The 20,172-nt window shown below is 41.2% G+C and overlaps 4 protein-coding genes across 5 annotated transcripts in view; 1 reads left to right on the plus strand and 3 right to left on the minus strand.

Annotated features, from left to right (window-relative positions):
• gabrb2a (gamma-aminobutyric acid type A receptor subunit beta2a) overlaps positions 1-4,486 on the minus strand; it is a 37,859-nt gene extending 33,373 nt beyond the window's left edge. Inside the window, 3 exon segments of the mRNA XM_020619237.1 lie at positions 3,563-3,630; positions 4,056-4,156; positions 4,318-4,486. Coding sequence (XP_020474893.1) covers positions 3,563-3,630; positions 4,056-4,156; positions 4,318-4,391 — 243 coding nt within the window. The 5' untranslated portion in view covers positions 4,392-4,486.
• Positions 4,487-4,596: 110 nt separating this feature from the next.
• gabra6a (gamma-aminobutyric acid type A receptor subunit alpha6a) lies at positions 4,597-11,716 on the minus strand. Of its 2 annotated transcripts, none has more exons than XM_020619242.1 (10): positions 11,381-11,716; positions 11,201-11,307; positions 11,030-11,097; positions 10,384-10,604; positions 10,195-10,277; positions 9,957-10,100; positions 9,007-9,159; positions 8,658-8,902; positions 6,913-7,157; positions 4,597-5,387 (listed from the first exon to the last, which is right to left on the minus strand). In XM_020619242.1, exons 1-10 carry the CDS (start codon positions 11,425-11,427, stop codon positions 5,381-5,383), a joined length of 1,320 nt encoding a protein of 439 aa, XP_020474898.1. In that variant the 5' UTR covers positions 11,428-11,716; the 3' UTR covers positions 4,597-5,380. The 2 variants fall into 2 exon arrangements, with proteins under 2 accessions (XP_020474898.1, XP_020474897.1); XM_020619241.1 differs by having other exon boundaries at positions 4,597-5,582.
• Positions 11,717-11,813: 97 nt separating this feature from the next.
• On the plus strand, positions 11,814-14,658 carry nudcd2 (NudC domain containing 2). The gene is made up of 4 exons (XM_020619245.1): positions 11,814-12,140; positions 12,655-12,703; positions 12,804-12,955; positions 13,816-14,658. Exons 1-4 carry the CDS (start codon positions 11,952-11,954, stop codon positions 13,897-13,899), a joined length of 474 nt encoding a protein of 157 aa, XP_020474901.1. The 5' UTR covers positions 11,814-11,951; the 3' UTR covers positions 13,900-14,658.
• ccng1 (cyclin G1) lies at positions 14,262-20,095 on the minus strand. Its single transcript, XM_020619244.1, has 6 exons — positions 19,874-20,095; positions 18,282-18,545; positions 17,931-18,184; positions 16,368-16,446; positions 15,560-15,670; positions 14,262-15,350 (listed from the first exon to the last, which is right to left on the minus strand). Exons 2-6 carry the CDS (start codon positions 18,543-18,545, stop codon positions 15,159-15,161), a joined length of 900 nt encoding a protein of 299 aa, XP_020474900.1. The 5' UTR covers positions 19,874-20,095; the 3' UTR covers positions 14,262-15,158.
• Positions 20,096-20,172: the final 77 nt, after the last annotated feature.

The raw sequence follows: 20,172 nt of genomic DNA on the forward strand, positions 1-20,172 counted from the left end.
ATGCTGGGACTCACTCCTGGGCTGGTCGTGGTGGAAAGTACTGAGGAAGAACAGAGTTTGTACATACAGTTAGTAGGAGACAACTGTGCATCGACCTGGTGGAGAAGGAGCCAGGTAGAGGAGGTCCGTGGTCCGGAGAAGCAACAGAGGTGAGGAGGAATGAAACAATGGAAGGCCTGGTCGTGGTGGAAAGTACTGAGGAAGAACAGAGTTTGTACATACACTTAGTAGGAAACTGTGCATCGACCTGGTGGAGAAGGAGCCAGGTAGAGGAGGTCCGTGGTCCGGAGAAGCAACAGAGGTGAGGAGGAATGAAACAATGGAGCTAAAGACTGGAACAGAGCTAGGGCGACAAAACGTGAAGATAATGCTATAGACAACGAGAAACAAACGGGCCTGAAGATACTAGAAAGAACTGGCAGGGGAGTGAACGTAGAGCACGGAATAAATAGGGAGAACCAATCAGGTGCAGCTGGTGGTAATCAGGGGATATGAAGCAGGTGTGTCGGATAACGTAATCAAGGTAAGGGAGCAAAAACAGAGTGAGGGAAGTGAGAAGGCAGGCGCAGCCGGGCAAACCTGACAAACAGTTTGTCATTTTTCATTTATTAATACTAACAAACATCACATTTGGACTCTGGCAGTGGCACCAGGTGTGGCCAATCAGACTCCGGTGGTGGCCGGTGCCACTCCTGGCCACCCCTCGGCTCTGCCAATGACACCATCATGTCCTTCATGTCAGCACAGAAGAAAAATGCCATCATGGCTTCAGTGAGTCCCAAACAAAATGCAGAGCTCATTCTCCAACCAGAAGCAGTTGTATCTTTAACTAGCGGAGCGAGCAGCTGTCCTTAACCCAAACCTGCTCAGCCCCATTACAGCAGGCCTGCACACAAACACTGATGTCAATTCCAGTCATATTTTTTGATTTCCCACAACCAGTTCTTTCACTTTCTTTCAGGATTCTATTCCAGTGATGCCAAAGTCAGCGTTTATCCATGTAACTGTTAGAGGTTTGGTTGGTGTGATCATAGGGAAAAGATTCTTTAAACAGATGAACTGAATATAATGGAATATACTTCAGTTCAAAGGTTTTACCATTTTTGGACTGATTAACCATTGGCCTTTACCCAATATGCCTGACTCAATAAAAAGCTTTTGATATAAGATCTCTCCTTGCTCTGAATAACACTGCCTGAAGAACATTTTCTTTTTTATGACCAGTCATTCATCTTCAAGAACACCTAGAGATTCCCTGGACTTACTTTTGAAAGTGACTCAGCACTTAGCCTCTATGTTCTTTTTAATTCTGATTAATTGTAGTGCCCCTGTATGTAGTGTAATGGTAATAATAATAATAATAATAATAATAATAATAATAATAATTACCCTCATTGTCATTTTTTAGTTTTCTTAGTCTTCTGTGAAAGTAAACTGAAAATCAGGGGTTTTGATATCAACATGTTTTAGATACTTCTTTATTTATTGACATTTTACAGACTAAATCATTAATAGATTAAGTGAAAAAAATAGTCTGTGGTCACTGGAGTCATTAAACTAGCCCTGTTTTTAACACCTAAATGAATCACCAGTGGACCAGTCATTATACTCAAGCTTTGCAGCCAAATATTGTTCCCAACCTCAGGTCATTTTAATAGGTAGCGGTGACTGATCACAGTCACCTTGACCTCTCCCCTACCCTGCTCTTCACTGCCTTCCCCAGTTTCACCCTCTTCACTCTGTTGTTTCCCCTTTGGCACTTTCACTTTAAAAGCAGTTGCCCCCTGATGAGGAAGATCAACAGGTCACCGACTCCATCCTCGTGATCATGCTGCCCAATGATATCATTGATTTCTCTGAGATCAATCTTGTCAGCTGCCGTTATGCTCTACACCACCAAAGATAACTGGACATGAAGAAGAAAGGAGGAAGAGGAGGAGATTCCAGCATGTTATGTAAGTCGCAGGGAAGACTTTTCACAAGGTAACAACAACATCGTGTGGAACACAAGTCCACTTTTCGGCTAAATTTGCCCATCGTGTCAGAGGCCGCCTGTGCTGATCTGCCAGGGAGAGCTTTTCAGAGGAATGAGCTCTCTCATAGCTAGAGGGAGCTGCATGACGTCAGTCACCATTCAATGTGTTTCAGTTTTGTTTGTTACACACACTAATGTTTGAAGCAATTTTTTTTTTACCCAGATGAATGCTTGCATAGATGCCTAGCTCTTAAGATAAACTTTTGGAGCAAGGCAGAGGTTGATCACATGGCTGTTGAGCCCAGAATCACAGCCAGGGATTCAGTCAAAGTGGTGGGAGGAAAGGATGGAGAAGGGAGAGAGAGAAAGACAAGGCGAGGGGGGCAAAAGCGAATGAGGAGTTTCTATTTCAAATCTGCCCGGACCCCCGAGGGACTTCCGTTCTGGTTGCACCCTCCACCAAAATAAGTAATTTCCATCAGAGGAGAAACTCTGACCATTCAGTGCTTTTTCTCATCCAAAACAAACTCACATAAGCTGTCCTGACAAATCCTCATTCAGTGCAGTTTAAAATGACCACCAGACACACAGATTTGACAGGCTACCAAATCAAAATCTCAAAGGCAAAATTAAATAGACCCATTGGAAATGGCTCAGTTAATAATAGAAATCACATCTCTTTCCACTCCTAGTGGCAAACTTGTTTTTCATGCTCTTTATATAACATTTTTATTATGTTGTTCCATGAAGAAACTGCTTTGTAAATGGTATTTCCTCACACACTAAATCCTCTGCAAAGACTACAAAATGCCTCTAAAAGGAAGCCTCGAGGAAAACACAATAGAAATACAGTATGTTTCTGCAGTGTAGCTACAACAAATGCACCACTCAGGTTTGTTAGTTCCGTGTCTGTCACACAGATCAATAGGTAGTGCTCTTCCATGGGCTGCTGAACTTTTACCCCTGTCTCAGTCGCGCACGACGTTCATCCTTGTGCACCAGAGCTCACGCCGTCTTTATTTTCTTGCACTGCTGTGCGAACAGACATTTATTATGAACAAACTGCTTACGTCAGATGACAATCAGGAGGAAGAACATTTACGTCGACGGTGAAAAATTAAAAGCCCCCAAAAGACTGGTAAACGATGACGGTTTGGAGCAGAAGATGGTGTGCGTGTGTATATGTGTGTGTGTGTCTGTGTGTGTGTGTGTGTGGGGGGGTTAATAAAATTGCACCACCGAGGCTTGACAAGCAGTGAAACAGTCACACACACACACAAAACTCCCTTCTCTCGCAGCCGGGGCTGTGCGTCCGAGTGCGCCAGTGAGTGTGTGTTTTGAATTCAAATGCAGCAACACACCAGAGCTGCAAATGCGAAGACTGAGAGGAGGATGGCGGTGATGTGTTTCGGAACCGAAGCCCTGTTTTTTTTTTTAACCCGGCTAAAAATGCCTCAAACCTGGTTCAGAATAACCTGGCTCCCTGTCACACACAATCCCACAGAGTGACCCGTGGTAAGTATCCCACTTCAGCCATGCCAGGCACAAAGGGCCACATTAAGGAAATAATCATGAACATGCACCTACCATGTTGACTTCAGAGACCATGTCTATGCTGGCTATGTCTATATTCATGCCCACAGCCACCGGCGCGCCTGTGAAGGAGAGGAGGCGTTAATAGAAGACATATGAATTACTCCTGTCATCGTAGAAATGTAACAAATTCGTGACTTGCGCACAGGTTTCTCACTGCTTCCCTCCACCTACGGGAGACTTGTGCATCACCATCTTGAGCAAAAATGACCATGTTTAACACGCATATGAGCTTAAGTGCCGCTAATTTAATCTTTTTAGGCGAATGATCAAACATTGATGAGCGGGATCGATCACGTTGAAAGCCTGTCTTATCTCGCCATCAAATGAAACATGCACATCATCTCTCACAGCCTGATTAGAAAGGCCTATTTGGCTGTGAAAGGACGATTATGTAAATTAAAGCAGATTTTGCGTTTCATTAAACATGTATTGCACGTCAGGAGGGCGTGAAAACATAACATCCCGTTTTCAGTTTGCTCGTTACCTCCGAAATCTGGCCTCAACCGAATGTCGTATCCTTTCATCAGTCTGTCCACCGTTTCTTTGACCAGAGGCATATTGCTCGGATCTTTGATATCCTTGGCGCTGGGGAGAAAAAGGTGATATAATGCAAAACATCTTATTAATATTACACGCCAGGCACGCTTTCACAGGGGCTACATGACATGCATGACTGGGGACAATAATAATAATAATAATGCAAATCTAAAATAAGCATTTTAAATAAACGGGATGCAGACGTTTACCTCTGAGACCAGACAAAAGTCACTAGTAAGGAAAAAGTCAAAATCCCAAAGTGGTTTTTCCTGATCCTCCCCATCGCAACAGTTTTTGAGGTGGCTTCGGGATGCGAGTGAGGAGAGCGCACATCCAACTTACTCCAGACAGTGCAGAGGAGCCAATGAGGGGCGCATGCGTGCAGACAGCCCAAAATCAAAGAGTGGAGACTGACGATGGTGGATGAGCAGTTTTCATTGCAGAGGAAAATATTAAAGGAACAAGTGGAGGTGTCTAATGAAGAAACAGGTATTTATGCCACAAGTGAAAAGAACAACATCAATATTAGTTTTAGGCTTGTTTTATTCTTTATACTATATGTGTTACATTGCGGATAAGTCTGTCTACATGTTGACAAGGTCAAACAACTGAATGCGCTGTAGAGTTAAAATGGTCAGATTGCCAAGTAAAGACTAAGTTTATTCCCTCATTTTTTTAAATTACTACACCTTTTCAGTGGCTACAAAGAGAAAAAGCACTTCATTCATTACAAAGTGAAACTTCATAGAGCCACATCTGTGCCCGACAATCATGCACTATCTCTCCAAAAACAGACATTTAATGTCACCAACACCCCAGGGGGCATCACACCTCAGTCTTCCCTGCAGTGTTTCCAGAGGACCTGCAGTAAATCAGAAGGTGCAAGGGGAGCAGCGGAGCAGAACAGTGGATGAGAAAACACAATCCCACAATTCATTTTCCCAGGTTTGAGCACAGATTTGAAGCCACAAACAGGGATGCGAGCCTCCCCTAAACTGCCTTTGATCTTGTTGTAGTGGGAGCTGTGCTTCTGTAGAGGGCAGGCTTCTGAAAGCATTGGTTCACTGTTGCATCACCACCAGTTACAGCCATCATAGATTATATCACACACTTCTTTTTGAATGTGTTTCTTAGGTTGTGTGCGTGAGCATCACGTGTGTGCTGTTTGTCCAGGGTCCGAGAAGTTGTTCTGCGTACAAGGTGGGCTTAAAGTGACTGAGGCCTGTGAAGGGCAGCGATTCAGCTCCTGATCAGAACACAAGTGGGCAGTGGTCACAGCCTGTGAAATGAATAGATGTGCGGCAGGAGAATAAATGAGTTTCTGATTCATTTCCTCTGTCAGATGAAGGCAGATTAAATACTAAGAGAGGGTTCACAGAGAGAGAAAGAGCGAGAGACAGGGGGTGAGGTGAGGTTGGCTGGATGCTGACACATGCCCTTTTCCAGGTCCTCTTAGTTTTGAAGATCCATGTCCCTGCAAGACCAGAATACAGCAGAGCACAAAATGTGACAGCAGCATGGAGAAACCTCTCTATCTGTAGTATACCACACAGCCCAAGCTGTTACTGTGCTCCCTGTCCTCTCATCGGCTTCTTCAAAAGAACCATGTGGCAAAAACATATAAAGGGAATAGATGTGATGCAGCTGTCCTCATGCTTTCCATCTCGTCTGTATCATTACTGTGCAGAATGTTATAAACAAAACAACTATATATATTCTCTGACAGCAACATGAAAAGCACAATGAGGAGATTTTCACTCCTCCATGTTACATAATATCTCTCTCTCTCTCTCCCTCTCTCTGTTTTTCACTCCTCCATGTTACATAACATCTCTCTCTCTCTCCCTCTCTCTGTCTTTGTGCACCATATCTCTCTCCTTCTTTCCTGGACATGGAGCTGTGCTCTAAAAGTGACTCACTTATAGGCAGTAAAGTGAATAGTCACTGTTTCATGTGGTTACTGTGCAAAGCAAGCACTGGTTTATTTTGCTTAGGAGACTTGCTCCCCATGGAGAAACAGTGTTGTCATTACAATGACTTTTGCCGGCCCTCAGGTAAAGCGTATATCAAAGAGGAGAGGGCGCCTGATGCATATTTTTCTTCTGAAATTAACTGAGCACCCAGCCCCATTTGTATTGTAAATGGTGATGATGATAAAAGCCACAGTCCTGGCATCAATGCAGCAACAACGCCACCTAACATCATTCTGTTCTTTTTCGCCTACAACTCCGGGGGCTGTTTCAGCATTAGGAATTATTGATGTCTTTACTGCCTAGATAAAAGTCTTTGACAAAAACGGTGGGTAGTTATTGTTCCACTGAAGCTATCATAATTAGAAGTGAGAAAGATTTGTGGCTCTTTGAAATAATAAGTAAGTGTGAATAAACACGCCTTCAATCGTTGTCAGATTTTGTGTTGATTTTGCTCATTTGTACAAGGATGCTGGATACTCTGCAACTATTCTTCCTGTGTTCTTGTGTATTTATAACAGCGGTACAGTTTACAGTATGTGGGACTGACTCGCAGGAAACTAGAGTCCATGATGATCATAATAAAGGAACATGTCACCCAGTGGAATAGTGAGGCTCAATGATGTGTTTTTAAATTTCTGGTATAAATATAAAAAGCTATATCAGGCTTTGGTACACAGACAAAACTTGCTAGAAGGATCAATTCAGTGAGTGTTTTAGGTTTGTTTATGTAATATTAATAATTAGAAGACAAATATACAAAAACATCGGACCCTTATAACAGTGACAAGATGGACGCAGCTGTACCAACATAATTAAGAGTACTCTGTTTACCTGACACTCTCTAAGGTGTCCTTGGCCAGGTAAATGTACCAGTACACTAGGTTGAATAGGGCAAAGCCAAGGGGGAAGAGGACGCGGGCATACATGTCGATGAGGCTGGTGCCGGCCAGCTGCAGGATCTGAGGAAAGGCTGAGCCCTGCTGGAGGAAAATCAGCAGTGGCGGAACATCTCCTGGATCACTGCGACACACTGAGTGGCTTCTCCTCTTTAGGCTTTCCTGAGGGCTGCTGTCCAGCTGGTAGGAGGGGTAAGGGGTGGCGTGGAGGAAAAGCAGGAAGAAGAGATAGAAAAAAAAAAAAAAAAGAGTATTAATGTTTTAAGAAATGGGATTTCTGTCTTGAGAGTACTGATGTTGGTGCACAGTAAAAGCTACATTTTAACATGCTTGTGTCATGCATACAAGGCTGCATAGAGCTTTCTCTCAGTGAGACACCAGCATCCCTGTGGAACAGAGAAGGTAGTTAGCTAGGTGCCTGTAGGACAGTTAACAGATTATGCAGGGAGGAGTGCTGGGGTTATTCCCTGTTCTCACAGTGAGGCTATTTTTAAAGCCTCTAACCATGAGCCGTACACGTGAGACAAAAGCCAGGAGGACACTGCAGTGCTTACTGTACTAACATAAAGCACATAGCTTGAGATGAGAGTACTACAACAGCATGTATTACTAATTAATGTGTGGTGTGCTCTGAATGGCACAAATGGAAGAGGCAGGGTGACCACATAAAAATGCATAGAAAGCAACCCCCTATCTGTGGCAAGATTTCTTTTTATCAGTATCTGAGTTTATGGCGCTGCTTCCTGATCAGTATTAACATCACTGTCTGCAACACTGAGGAGACTTATCTCCATTCATTGCCATTAGCTATGCATTTTAAATGCCATGTGACATAAATCACAGACTTTCCTCAGATGACAGGAGAAGCTGTTGTTGGTGAGCAGGTTGTTTAATACAAAGTCTGGGAACAAAACCAATTATCCTGCTGTCAGGTCATGTAGAAGTAGATCTGGTTTTAAACATGTATATTCATACATGTTCTGACTTTTATATCTTCCTATTAAAGACCTTTTTATTTACATTTATTTTCAGATATAAAAAAACACTTTTACAATTTGGGAAATGCGTTTATTCACTTTTTTTGCTGAGCTTTAAGCAAAAAAAATTGGAACCACTCATGTTTAAACCCAGCAGCTGGTTAGTTTAGCATAACGGCTGGAAACAGGTAAACAGCTGGCAAAGCTGTGGCGAGAAATGCTTACTCACTGCTGGCTGGTGATATTTTCATATTTATTGTACAGACATTTCATCGAACTCTTAGCAAGAACATGAATTAGTCCAAAATGCCCCAAAATGTTAAACATTTTTCAAATGTATACAATATATGTGCTTTTTATATCATTTTTTGGTTAAATATCAATCCTTCTGATTGAGCTATTCCATGAATTATTACCATTTCAACACATAAAATTTACAAACAATTTTTTTTTTTTACAATTTCACATTGTTTAAGCTCTAATATTTGAAGTGAAAAGGCATGACAATGGTATGAGTACAAACGTTTACACTTTTATATTAAAACTATTTTCTGTGATTTTGATTCAACAAAAAAAAGTATATAAAATCAGCACAGTGAGGTAATGGGGCATCTGTTGCACTTAATTAACCATATTTTAATGATGACAATAAAACTTTAGCTTGAATCTATCTCATAGTAACAACATAAGGTCAGCTGCTCACCGAAGCTGTGTCCTCCTCATCGCTGTCAGTTGCCTCGAGCTTGTCTTGTCTGGCTTCTTGCTTCTTCAGATGGTTGGCCTGGCGAGTGGAAAAGTAGTTTACTGCTGCAAACTCAACAAGAGCCGATGCCACAAAGGCAAAACACACAGCGATGAACCAATCCATGGCAGTTGCATAGGCTACTTTGGGAAGTGACTGGCGAGCGCTGATGCTTAATGTGGTCATGGTCAGCACAGTGGTGATGCCTGGAGGAAAACAAAACATATATGTGTATATACATGGACACACATACATGATGTAGCATCATCGTGCAATCAGCTGTCCAATACTGGTTGGAAAAGGAACGTACCAGCAACCGTGCGAGCAGGAACAGACTCTTTGTTGATCCAAAAAGAGACTTGTGACAGCACAACAATCATTATAAGAGGGATGTAGGTCTGTATGAGATAGTAACCAATCTTCCTCTGGAGGTGGAAATGGACCACCTGCACAGAGTACTGACCTGCAAGATAAACAGCATGTGTGAAGAGAGCAATCCCAAGGGACAGAGCGGGGTAGCACAGAGCAGAACAGATGCCCTTGCCTGTCCTTGAAACAGAGTAGATAGAAACATACAGATATATTGCTCCTGTTAGGACTGGAACTATAAGACAGGAGATGATAGACAGAGAACAGGACAATAAAGAGATGGGAACAAAAAGGAAGCATAGCAGATATTTAAAAATGGAATAAAGTCATGAAGGGGAGGCGGAATGAATGAGGAGGGGGCAGGAGAAAGAGCATGCAGTGTCACTATGCGTTAACACTGCCCTGCTCTGTCTAAACACATGCAGACAGACAAAAACATGCTGCATCATACACACAGACAAAAACAGAGGTTGTATCTCTTTCTCTTTGGGTTTTTGAAGCCTGACTCATCCTTTTCCTCTTTATTCCATGGATCTGCTGGGCACACAGCAGGAGAGCACTTCTCCTTACTGTGAAAACAAAAAATACACACGCATACTACTCCATCCTTCCTCCTCTCTGTCACTGCATTGACTGAGCATTAAAACCATATGGTTCTTTTTTATAGGCACATTGTATGCATTAGGCTCGGCCACTTAAGCATCTTAGATGGCTGCTCAAGGAAGCTTTTACTGCGAGGGAGTAATGGGCACTAATGCAGAGTTTGAAGAGACTCATTGACCTCTTTCTGCTCATAAATTCATCAGCTCGTGAAAATTTTCAAAATTAAACTTTTAAGTACAAGTACAACTGTAGGAGTGTCCTTAAAATAAATCTGGCAAAGGGCATTACCTGTGTTTGATTTGAAAATCTCACTGGATAGAGTCTGTCCCACTAGATCATACTGAAGAAGGCTCATGGACTCTTTGGGGCACTCGACAGAAGCTTTTGGTCCCTTCCTCCAGGTGAACTTAATTTCACTGCTTGTGTAGGCATCTAAAATGGAAAATGCACAAAGGAAACCCCTCAAACAACTCAAAGGTTGATGACATTTATAGATCTAGACATACAAGAAATCTGCTTTACTCACAGCTTCCAAACCTGAGAGGGCAGGAGTGGCTGTCCATGGGGAAGTCCATCAGGTTCATTGGACACTCTGCACTGATTGTCAGTCTAGTAGCAAGACAACACACAGATCAGTCTCAGTCATTTATTCTTTTAAACCTGGGGTGAGGAGACAGCCTTATTAACTAAACAATAGCTGTGCTATCCAGTTTACCTCATGGTGTAGAGGACGGTCCCATTCTGCATGATACGGAAGAGCTTGTTGGGTGTGGTCATGTTGTGGGATATAGACTTCTTGGAGTTTCTGAAGAATGTGTCTGGTGTCCAGATCTTGTCCACCATACGGTTGTTCAGTCGCAGGATTTCAGTAGGGCCCTCAAATTTCAGCCGCTCATCAACCCACATCTGACGGAAGAACATGTCCATGGTGTACTCCTGATGCATACATAAAACACGTTAGTAGATGTGAAACCTTATGATCAACAAAACTACAACTAGAGATTTAAACTTTAAATTTAGATCTTTGTAGACACCAAACATACAGTCACCATAATTCACCGGTATGCATGGGCACATATTGCAACTTATAGCGGGAGGTGAGGAGAGATGATGAGGCAATGATGGATGCCACTCATCCCAGATAATCATTAATCAATCCTTTCAGCCATTCACTCTGCCTGACGTGTTGTCATATTGATTTTGAGGCCATCGATAATGGAGTTATAGGGCTGGTCAAACAGATTAAAGCTCATTAGATAGTCTCATGGCAGATTTCCCATAAGGCAGGCATTCAGTGGTCACTGAAGCATTGTTACCTTCTCATAGTCAGCACATACATCTCTTAAGAAGTAGTGTCTTACCATCTCAACATCAGAAACAGGCCCAAAGCTGGTGACAAAGATGTCTGTTTTCACCTCTGTAATACCACCTGCAACAATAATTGGCAACTTTGTAATGTACACAATAACACAAAGCAGTACAGCACTATCAATTTATTGGTATAAGGCTTTAGGAGTTGCAGTCTGAATTACCTCCAGATCCAGGTCGCAGTCTGTTGTCATAACCATTCAAAAGTTGATCCAAAATACGTGTGATGTTGTCCGAGTGAATCTTCTCATCCCCACTTACATTACTAAGACTGCAGAGGAAAAGAAGATTAAACTCAGTCTCACTGAACCGTGATCCACTTTAAACTGAGAAAGAACACCTACCTTATCCAGCAGAAAAAGGTAACTAAAGTTAGTGACAGAATGGCCATCCTTGGCAGCACTTATTACCAAATTTTAAGTCAGCTCTCAATTCAGTACTGCATAAAGTAGCATGAAAAAGGACTAAAATGAAGAGTGTAGGCGTCTATACAAGTGTCACTGAAGTGACTGGTTGGTTTGCATAATGACACAGGAGACACTTAAGGCAAAACAGTAATCTAATTAACAGATTAGTAAATCCTCTCCATTTTTAGACAAACACTGGATTCTCCTGCTTTATGATGTAACAAAATTAAGATCATTAAAGACAAATATACGAACGTGAAACTGATGCACCGCATCATATTAATGTTATGAATTCAATAACAAAAAACCTATTGTCTCACGAGGACATTTTATAGTTAATAGAATTAGACAGCAGATGGTGCTGTTGCACCATTGTTGTTTACAACCGGAAGTAGCTACATAGAGGAAAAAGAGAAGAAGAAGACGCGTTAGCTATGGTGTTAGCATGACTTACTTGTTAGTCAGTTAGCTGTCGTTAGTAACCTGTCACTCGGTGCAAAGCAACAACATGTCAGTGCACTTCGAAGAGAGGAGCGGTGTCGTTCCCTGTAAGACACCCTGGGGATCCTGGTACCAGACCATGGAGGAGGTTTTCATCGAAGTTAATGTGCCTCATGGGACGTCTGCTAAAGAAGTCAAGTGTCATTTGGGATCCAGAGACATCGAGCTGCACGTCAAAGGGAAGGAAATAATCAAGGTAAGCTTTATGAAGTGACCCTCGAAGACTGTACTGTGGAATCACATCTCCCTCCTCTCAGACAACACCTGTTAAAGTCAAAGAGAAGGAAGGCCAGATAAAGGTGCGGAGGTGTCTAAGCAGATTCTCTTAACTTTTTCCGAATCAGTTTTGTTTATCAGGAATTCCCTCAAAACACCAACAAACAAAACCTGGAAACATGCAGAAACATCTTTGTTTTGTTTTTTTAAAGTAGTCAGTAAAAACGTCTCAGTTGCTAAAGTCAAACTCACACTGGAAGTGGGAGTACTTATGCAGAGAGAGCGCGGGTGTTTTAATAACATGGGCTGTTCTACCTGTGCCTATATTTGCTATGAAAAGTCAAAATGTGTAAGGTGATACCTTTACCGTAAATGTAAGTATATAGAGTATATAGGCGCACTTCAAATTCTAGCGCGGTTGGCTTGACCACGGAAAACTGAACGGCGGCTGATTTGACCGCAGTCTTCACATTGCCTTTTATTTACCCTACCAGGGAAAGTTGTTTGACACAACCGTGTCTGATGAGGCTACTTGGACACTAGGTACGTTTCATTCTTAGAAGTAACTCACACAGATTTAACTTAAACTAGAATGTACAAAAGCCACTCATTTCATTCTTGTTTACCGGCTTTCTATCCTCAGAGGATAAGTGTCTAATCCGGATCATTCTGATGAAGACCAACAGAGAAGCAGGGAACTGCTGGTCCTCCTTGCTGGAGGGGGACTACTGCGCCAACGCCTGGGTCCAGGACCAGATGCAGAGAAAGCTTACACTGGAGAGGTTCCAGCGGGAGGTTAGTTTTGATATAGTGCCATTTTAAGGCTCTTGGTGTATTTTGACAGTAGCATAGGCCATCAAATGCTTACCTGTCTCCTGCTACACCTGGTCACATCACTTGAACTTTGTTAGCCAGGTAGGTAGGCTACCACATTCTTATAAGACACTTTGTTAAGGGTTTATGAGTTGTAACATAGCTTAGACATTTACTAAAGCCTCATACATACATAGATTAAAAACAAAAAACAACTAATTTCCATTGCAATTGTAAAGAATCCCTTTGGCTGGTTTGTCCTCTGTATTTGCCCGAAAGGCAGTTACAAACATGGCTGCTTCAACAATAAATGGTCATGGATTTCTTACCTTTTAATAGCCCTGCAGATGTAAATGTTAAGTCATTAGTAAAGGGTTTCATTACTCAAGTGTGTAGCAGTGTTTAAATAAAAAATAAAGAAAAAAAAGATGATGTTAATAAATGGATTTAAATCCAGATCATCTGCCACCCTTTTCTGGTGAAATGATGTAACCAGACCAGATTTCACAACCCGGCAACTCAAAAGTTGATCTTTAAAATCCCTGGCAAATGACTTAATATGTAATGCCAATATTTAAAATGTATAAACCCCTAAAAAAGTGTCTTATGTGGTTAAGATTACTTTAATTGGTGTAATTTGTGTATATAATAGGAACAAGGCAATGTTTTTGTCCTTTAACACTTGAACAGTGCTTTTCAAACAACTTGGGGTGATGAGAAATCAGATTCATCCTCAGCTGATCACAAATTTGTTTGAATTTGTTAAAAGAAAAAATAGGCGCTAGTCTTGATAAGCAGCCACAGGTTCATGCTCATTAATTAATTGCACTCCACTTTGCTAGAATCCTGGATTTGACTTCAGCGGTGCAGAGATCTCTGGCAATTTTGCTGGTGGCGGTCCGGACTTTTCCAGTTTACAGAAGTGACTGTTGCCACAGTGTTAAAAACCTGTTACCCACTGGAGATGTCCCCTCTTCCTCCTGATGAACACTAGAGGACATCTATGACCCACAGGAACAGTGGATCCTTCAGGTCTTGTGTAAGAGAAGTGAAAACGTCTTGCCATCAGGGAACTCATATTTGGCAGTCAGCAAGACGTGACTGTGCAGCAGAGACTTGATACAACAGCATATTAATCTCTTTTCTTGGCTGTGGACTGTTGCTAAGCCTGATTGAGCAGATTGCAAAGTCATTCATTTTACAAGCAGAATAGTTAAAGGCAACTGTTGTCATAAAAAAAAAAAATCCTTGGAGCGGTCTTTGATAATGAAACAAATGCACAAATTAGTAACTTTTCAATAAAGTTTTATTGAAAGGTGCAAGTACATGGGTTAACCAGATGCTGTATTCAATTGGCCATTTTTAATTTTGAGAATTTGTCACTAAAGAAAACTAGACAGGGATGTGGGCAAAAAAAAAAAAAAAAAAAAAACCTATACCAATTTCAGTCCACATTTCCACTGCACTTTCAAATTTTTTTAGTGTTCTCTACATAGCTTGACAATAGAAATCAATACTATATGTGGCACTTCAGCTTCACTCAGTTGCCAAAAATAATTTAGTGAAAACAAGTCATATGTAACTGCTGATGACATTTCACCTCAGACAGTATGGTTAGCCATGTGTGACAGGATCGTCACTGGAGAAAACCTGAGATCCATCACCATATCTCAGAAAAAAAAAAAAAAAAACCTAAAGTTCTCACCTTGGGTAGGAGTGTGCATTCACGACAGTTTAGCAACCTAGGGTGGGAGTTGAGGATTCTGGGCCCGATTTCTTGGTTCCATTTTTGCTGTTCACAAAATCCCTCTCCCTCCTCTTCCACATGGTGGACTGAGGACCTAGGTGGTTCTTTACTTATTAGCTTAAAACCAGCAACTTGTTCAAGGAAATACCAAATACAGTGGTACTGATTTAAACAAGAACATACTGTACACTTGTGCAAACAACTCAACCAGGAAAGTAAAACTTAGCAAGATGGCAGTAGATGAACCAATCTGACGAAGCATTACTCCTTGTCAATGGGGAAGATAAAAATACAGTGTACTTGAGGGAAATCAACATTTGTAGCTTTTCCTTAAATACATCCATCATCACCGGTGAATATCTGTAAGGAAAATAACTAGATGTATGTGGGTGACAAGAACAAAGATTCTTTGGGGACACCCATTCATACAACCAAGTTTTAAGAAGCAGACTCGGGTATGGTGGGAAGATGAGCGATCTTATAGTAGCTGTGCTTCAGCTGACGTGCCGTTCTTCCTGAAATGGTCCAGCGAAGTCTATGGCTGTTTGGCTTTGCGCACTTGGTGTTGGTATATTCAGTCAGGCATTTTCCAACTAACTCATGCACACACAGAAGATCTCCATCTTTGATCTGCACAGAAGAAACACACAAATTGTAAACTATACTGTGGAATCACATCTAGTTTTTTTCCCCCCATCTTATGTTAATAACCAATTTCCAAAAATCACATTAAGCAAGATTTGGGCACTAACCAAACACAGCTATGGCAAAAGCAAAAATATTTTAAGTTGTTCTCTACATCACACAGATTTAAAATTGTAAAAGTGGTTTATATTTACATTCAGCTGCTGCTGCAGACTTCGCAGGGCCTCTGATATTTTGTCAGCGTGCTTTGGGTCGTGTTGTTCCTGAGCCTCATAACACAGGAGAGCAATGGCAAGCAGAGATGGCTGCAGAGAAGAGATTACAATTACAAAAAACTGCCAACACAGTAACCAGGACTGTTTAAGAAAACTGGGACACAACATTTTAAAAATGAATATGCTCAACACAGCCTACTTTAAACCTAGGCTACCACTAAAAATGATTACGTTAGAAGACTGAAACTACTGGAAGCCACTTTGACATTATGAATTCTTCTGATACAAAATAAATGGAAATGGAGCATCTTATGATCTTGGGAGATGAGTTGTTTGGACCAAAATGCTATTTGATATTCACTGGGAACTATTTGACAATTATTCGAAGAGCCCGCATTACTGAGAGTCCCACTCTGTATTGACTAGCTCTGTATTGCCAATGTTGTCAGGTACACATGGTGTGACTTTTTACACGAGTCCCCAATGTGGTGGAAAGCATATTCGCCAGGTTCGAAGTAGTAAGGTGCTCCGGTATGGCTTCAGTCTGAAGAACAGCACTCTAGTTTTTTTTTCCCCAGTTGCTCATATAATGGCAGACGACTGTGACCACGTAGCTGTGGTCAGAGAAACTATTTTGACACTTGTCAAACAAATGCAGTTCACATGCACTGTCATCAAGGTTTATCGAGTTGTGCCATGGCCATTTTTCTTGATGGCTGTAGTCTCTAAATATTTCTGCTGTTTGTATTTGGCAAACAAATACTGCCCATCCCTAGTTTTGACCTACCTTTATTTTGGAGAATGCAAATGAGCAGTGACAGGCTTTCAGCTGAGCCCCAAGTCTCTCAAGGCTCAGTATCTTCTTGCTGAAAAAGAAAATACTTTGTGTCAAGACTACAACTTGTATACAAGATGGATTTGAAGAAGGGCTTCAGTCTATTTCAGTCCATCAAGTGACAAAAGAATGATAGTGTATTTATACATTTTTACTAACGTACAAAACAATCCCGGTAATGTACACAGGATTGTCATATTCCTTTTCTAACACACTGTCTAAAAATCTACAAGACTTAGGACTGCGCCTGTTGGCCTTAAAAATATTTTCAGCTACTGTTCTCTAATGGCAAATATGACAAGACAAATTTTAGTAGTAGATTAAGTCTGCAGTCCTCCATGTATTCTCACTTGTGTTTGTTTTATAATTGATTTATTCATCCACTTTTCTTTCAATAATAAACTATTTAATGTGCAATTCCTGTGAGTTCCTGTGATGAAAGATTCATACTGTCGATTTTTAGTTTTCACCTACACTTTAAAAGTCTTCATCTGAAAGCACTGGTTTGGTTGGCGCAGTAAAAACAACATTTTCCTGTCTGGTTTTCTAATATAAAATATGAAGAATATTTAATTTGACTGATGAGGGTCATTATTATAAAGATAGTGTTTTTGTTTGTTTGGTAAGTACATGTTAAGTACATCTTGTCAGTCAGAATGAAATATCCTGATGTAGAGTACTTTGAAAAGTGCACTCATATGTCATCATAAACCACATTATTATGATTTACCATTTAGATTCATTCTGAAGATGTTAGATATTACCAGGCATCTGAGGAAAAGTACAACCGGGTCATGTACAAACAAATGTTTTCTTTTTCACAGATTTGACACCACATAAAAAAGAAGACAGTTAAAAAAAGGGGAAGTGGCAAATTTACTGAATCTCAAAACTCAAAACTGCTTTGTGTGGTCACACAGCTTTCTCCTTCCCATTTTTATTCAACCACCAAACCTACAACTGCTTTTAAGAGAAGCACATTAAATCACATTTTTGACCATCTTTCCCACATTTTCACACCGACTCATCTATCTGGGTGAAACAGACCAAAATGCCACTGAAGCAAAATGACATGTTAAACATGACGACCAACGTTTACCATCCAACCTGACAGCACTGGAGAGGATCTGCAAGGAGGAATGGCAGAGGATCCCCAAATGCAGGTGTGAAAAACTTGTTGCATCATTCCCAAAAAGACTCATGGCTGTATTAGCTCAAAAGGGTGCTTCTACTAAATACTGAGCAAAGGGTCTGAATACTTATGACCATGTGATATTTCAGTTTGTCTTTTTTAATAAAAATGCAAAAATGTCAAATGCTGTGTTTTTCTGTCAATATGGGGTGCTGTGTGTACATTAATGAGGAAAAAATGAACTTGAATGATTTTAGCATATGGCTACAATATAACAAAGAGTGAAAAATTTAAGGGGGTCTGAATACTTTCCGTGTCCACTGTATATAATGCTGTTGAGTCTTGCTTCAGCCCTGCAGGTTGATGTGACTGTCTGTCCTCACCTCTCAGCGTCGAGCTGCTCCTGGATGTGGTTGTGAAAGAAGCGGAGAAAGTGGAGGGCTGTGGGGGCCTTCACCTTCCAGTAGAGCTTCTCCAAGATGATCTTTTCCATTCTCATCATGTCAGACACTGTGAAGCGATTCTGACTGATGCGGATCAGGTCATTGGCCAGAGGCACGTTCTTCTCCTCTTCCGAGGACTTCACAGCAATGTAGAAGCAGCAGAGGCCCACACAGGCCAGGTGCTTTGGTTGAATCTGCAGAGGACACAAACAAAATTGGATTATAAAACCATGTTTTGACCAATTTTGTGCTGTCAACAAGGTCAAATTAGAGTCACTATTGTGCACAAACCTTTACTACAGAAAGGAATCGATCTAGCATGCTGATGGCCAGTGAGAAGGTCTCTGAGCTGAAACCAAAGAACCTGGTCAGAGAGAGCAGGTCCTTCACCTCCAACTCCCTCAGTCTGGGGGTCATCCTGAGGCCATTGTCCTGGGCACCCTCTATGAGCCTCAAACCACTCAGCAGTGGTTGGTATCGTGCCTCCAGATCTGTCATGCCCTTCAGTTCAACAGCAAAGGGCTTTGCTCCGGGTCCTGTGACTGTTTCAATCATCTGTACAGATGGAAAAAGAGAACTCAGTAACACCGATTTAACTGATTCAGAATATTTCTGACTACATCTCGTATACGTATGTATGATCATCACTATCTACATATATTAAAGCTAAAACAATTGTATTATAGCCCTAACTTATACAGCTATACTGTCTATATGTGCTTTAATAAGACACTGTTCTGAGTTATATGGTCTGAGTAAAAGTGTGATATGATGGCCAAACAGGAAGAGACATTGTTCAACTCTCCAGTAATAGTCAAATATGCTATAAATTTGCATATGCAAGATAAAACTGCTGCACAATATTAAGATAACCAAGTCCCAAATGTTAACTCTGTCAATGTAAGGGGGGATATGTATAAAGTCATATATCTAACAGATTTTATGAATGCATATGGACCCAAGTATCTTAACAGACACTTTAATTTTCCAAATGGGTGGTTTATTTTACATGGGTGTAGTGCTCAGGAGTATCTGAGCATGGGAGTGTTTCCAAGTGTGTAGGTTTTCCACCAACAAGCCTTCCCCTAGCAGCTGTCACTGAACTGGATTTAACTGGACTAGACCGGGGTTGGTGTAACATGGATATGTTAACACAGACATGTCGACCAAGTTTTTCCACACTTTTAAATCATAAATGTTTACCCTGGACACAAACTGAACTCCTCCCTCCTGGAGGGTGCTACAGGTCACTATACTCCGAAACAACCAACAAGGACAGTTTCTTGCCCAGGCCATCACTCTGATCAACACTTAACCCATGACTGTATAACAACATGACAACCCTTAGTGAAATACCCTGAAAATATACCTTTTGTATATATCTATTTAAAAAACTGCATCTCAACAGTGTACACATATACACCGTGACACTCTGGAGACATTGAGCGTGAGCAGCTATGTCAAAGCACCAGGCCCAGCGTGTAGCACGCAAGGACCTGCATCATGTCAGGACATGTCCCTGTCATACACACTAATGGGGAGCTAACAGTTGAAAACAGCAAACCCAGCAGACAGAACGCTAACATCTTAAAGTACAAAACTGTGGATATAACTGTACGGCAGAACATCGTCGTCACTATGGAACTTAAGCGTACTGTCATACTTAATGAAGTGAAGGGAAAATGTCAAACTAATTTGACTTTACGATGAAACCGTTAGCTACAAGCGCTAGCCCTAGCTAACAGCAATTTTCAATATTTTGTGGCGTTGTTTTATTTACTTTTTCAGCTGACTGACAGCCACACAACAACATGATTGGTTTCTAAATTACCAAACATTATTTTAAGTTAATGTGACAGAAAAAGAAAATTTGTTTAGCTTACCTTGGATCAAGTTACGTTGCCTTTAATATAATCAAAAACAGCAGTGAAAGAAAGTCTCCGCGTGCTTTAAATTATCGAGGGAAGAGAGGCTTAAAGCACAAAAAAATGTAAGTATGAACTTTCACAAAATAAAATTTTAGATCAACTTCTGCCTATGCACACCCCCTACCCTGGGCGTAAGGCGATGGTGAAAAGGACAGTTTACTTACTAATGCAGGCATAAAACCAAACCCATGCCCAGTCATAATGAGCTTTCATTGGTCATCGACGAATAATATACCTGGTTCTGAGTTTCAATT

Source organism: Monopterus albus, unplaced genomic scaffold (assembly GCF_001952655.1).
Source record: "Monopterus albus unplaced genomic scaffold, M_albus_1.0 scaffold217.1, whole genome shotgun sequence".
NCBI classification, from domain to species: Eukaryota; Metazoa; Chordata; class Actinopteri; order Synbranchiformes; family Synbranchidae; genus Monopterus; species Monopterus albus.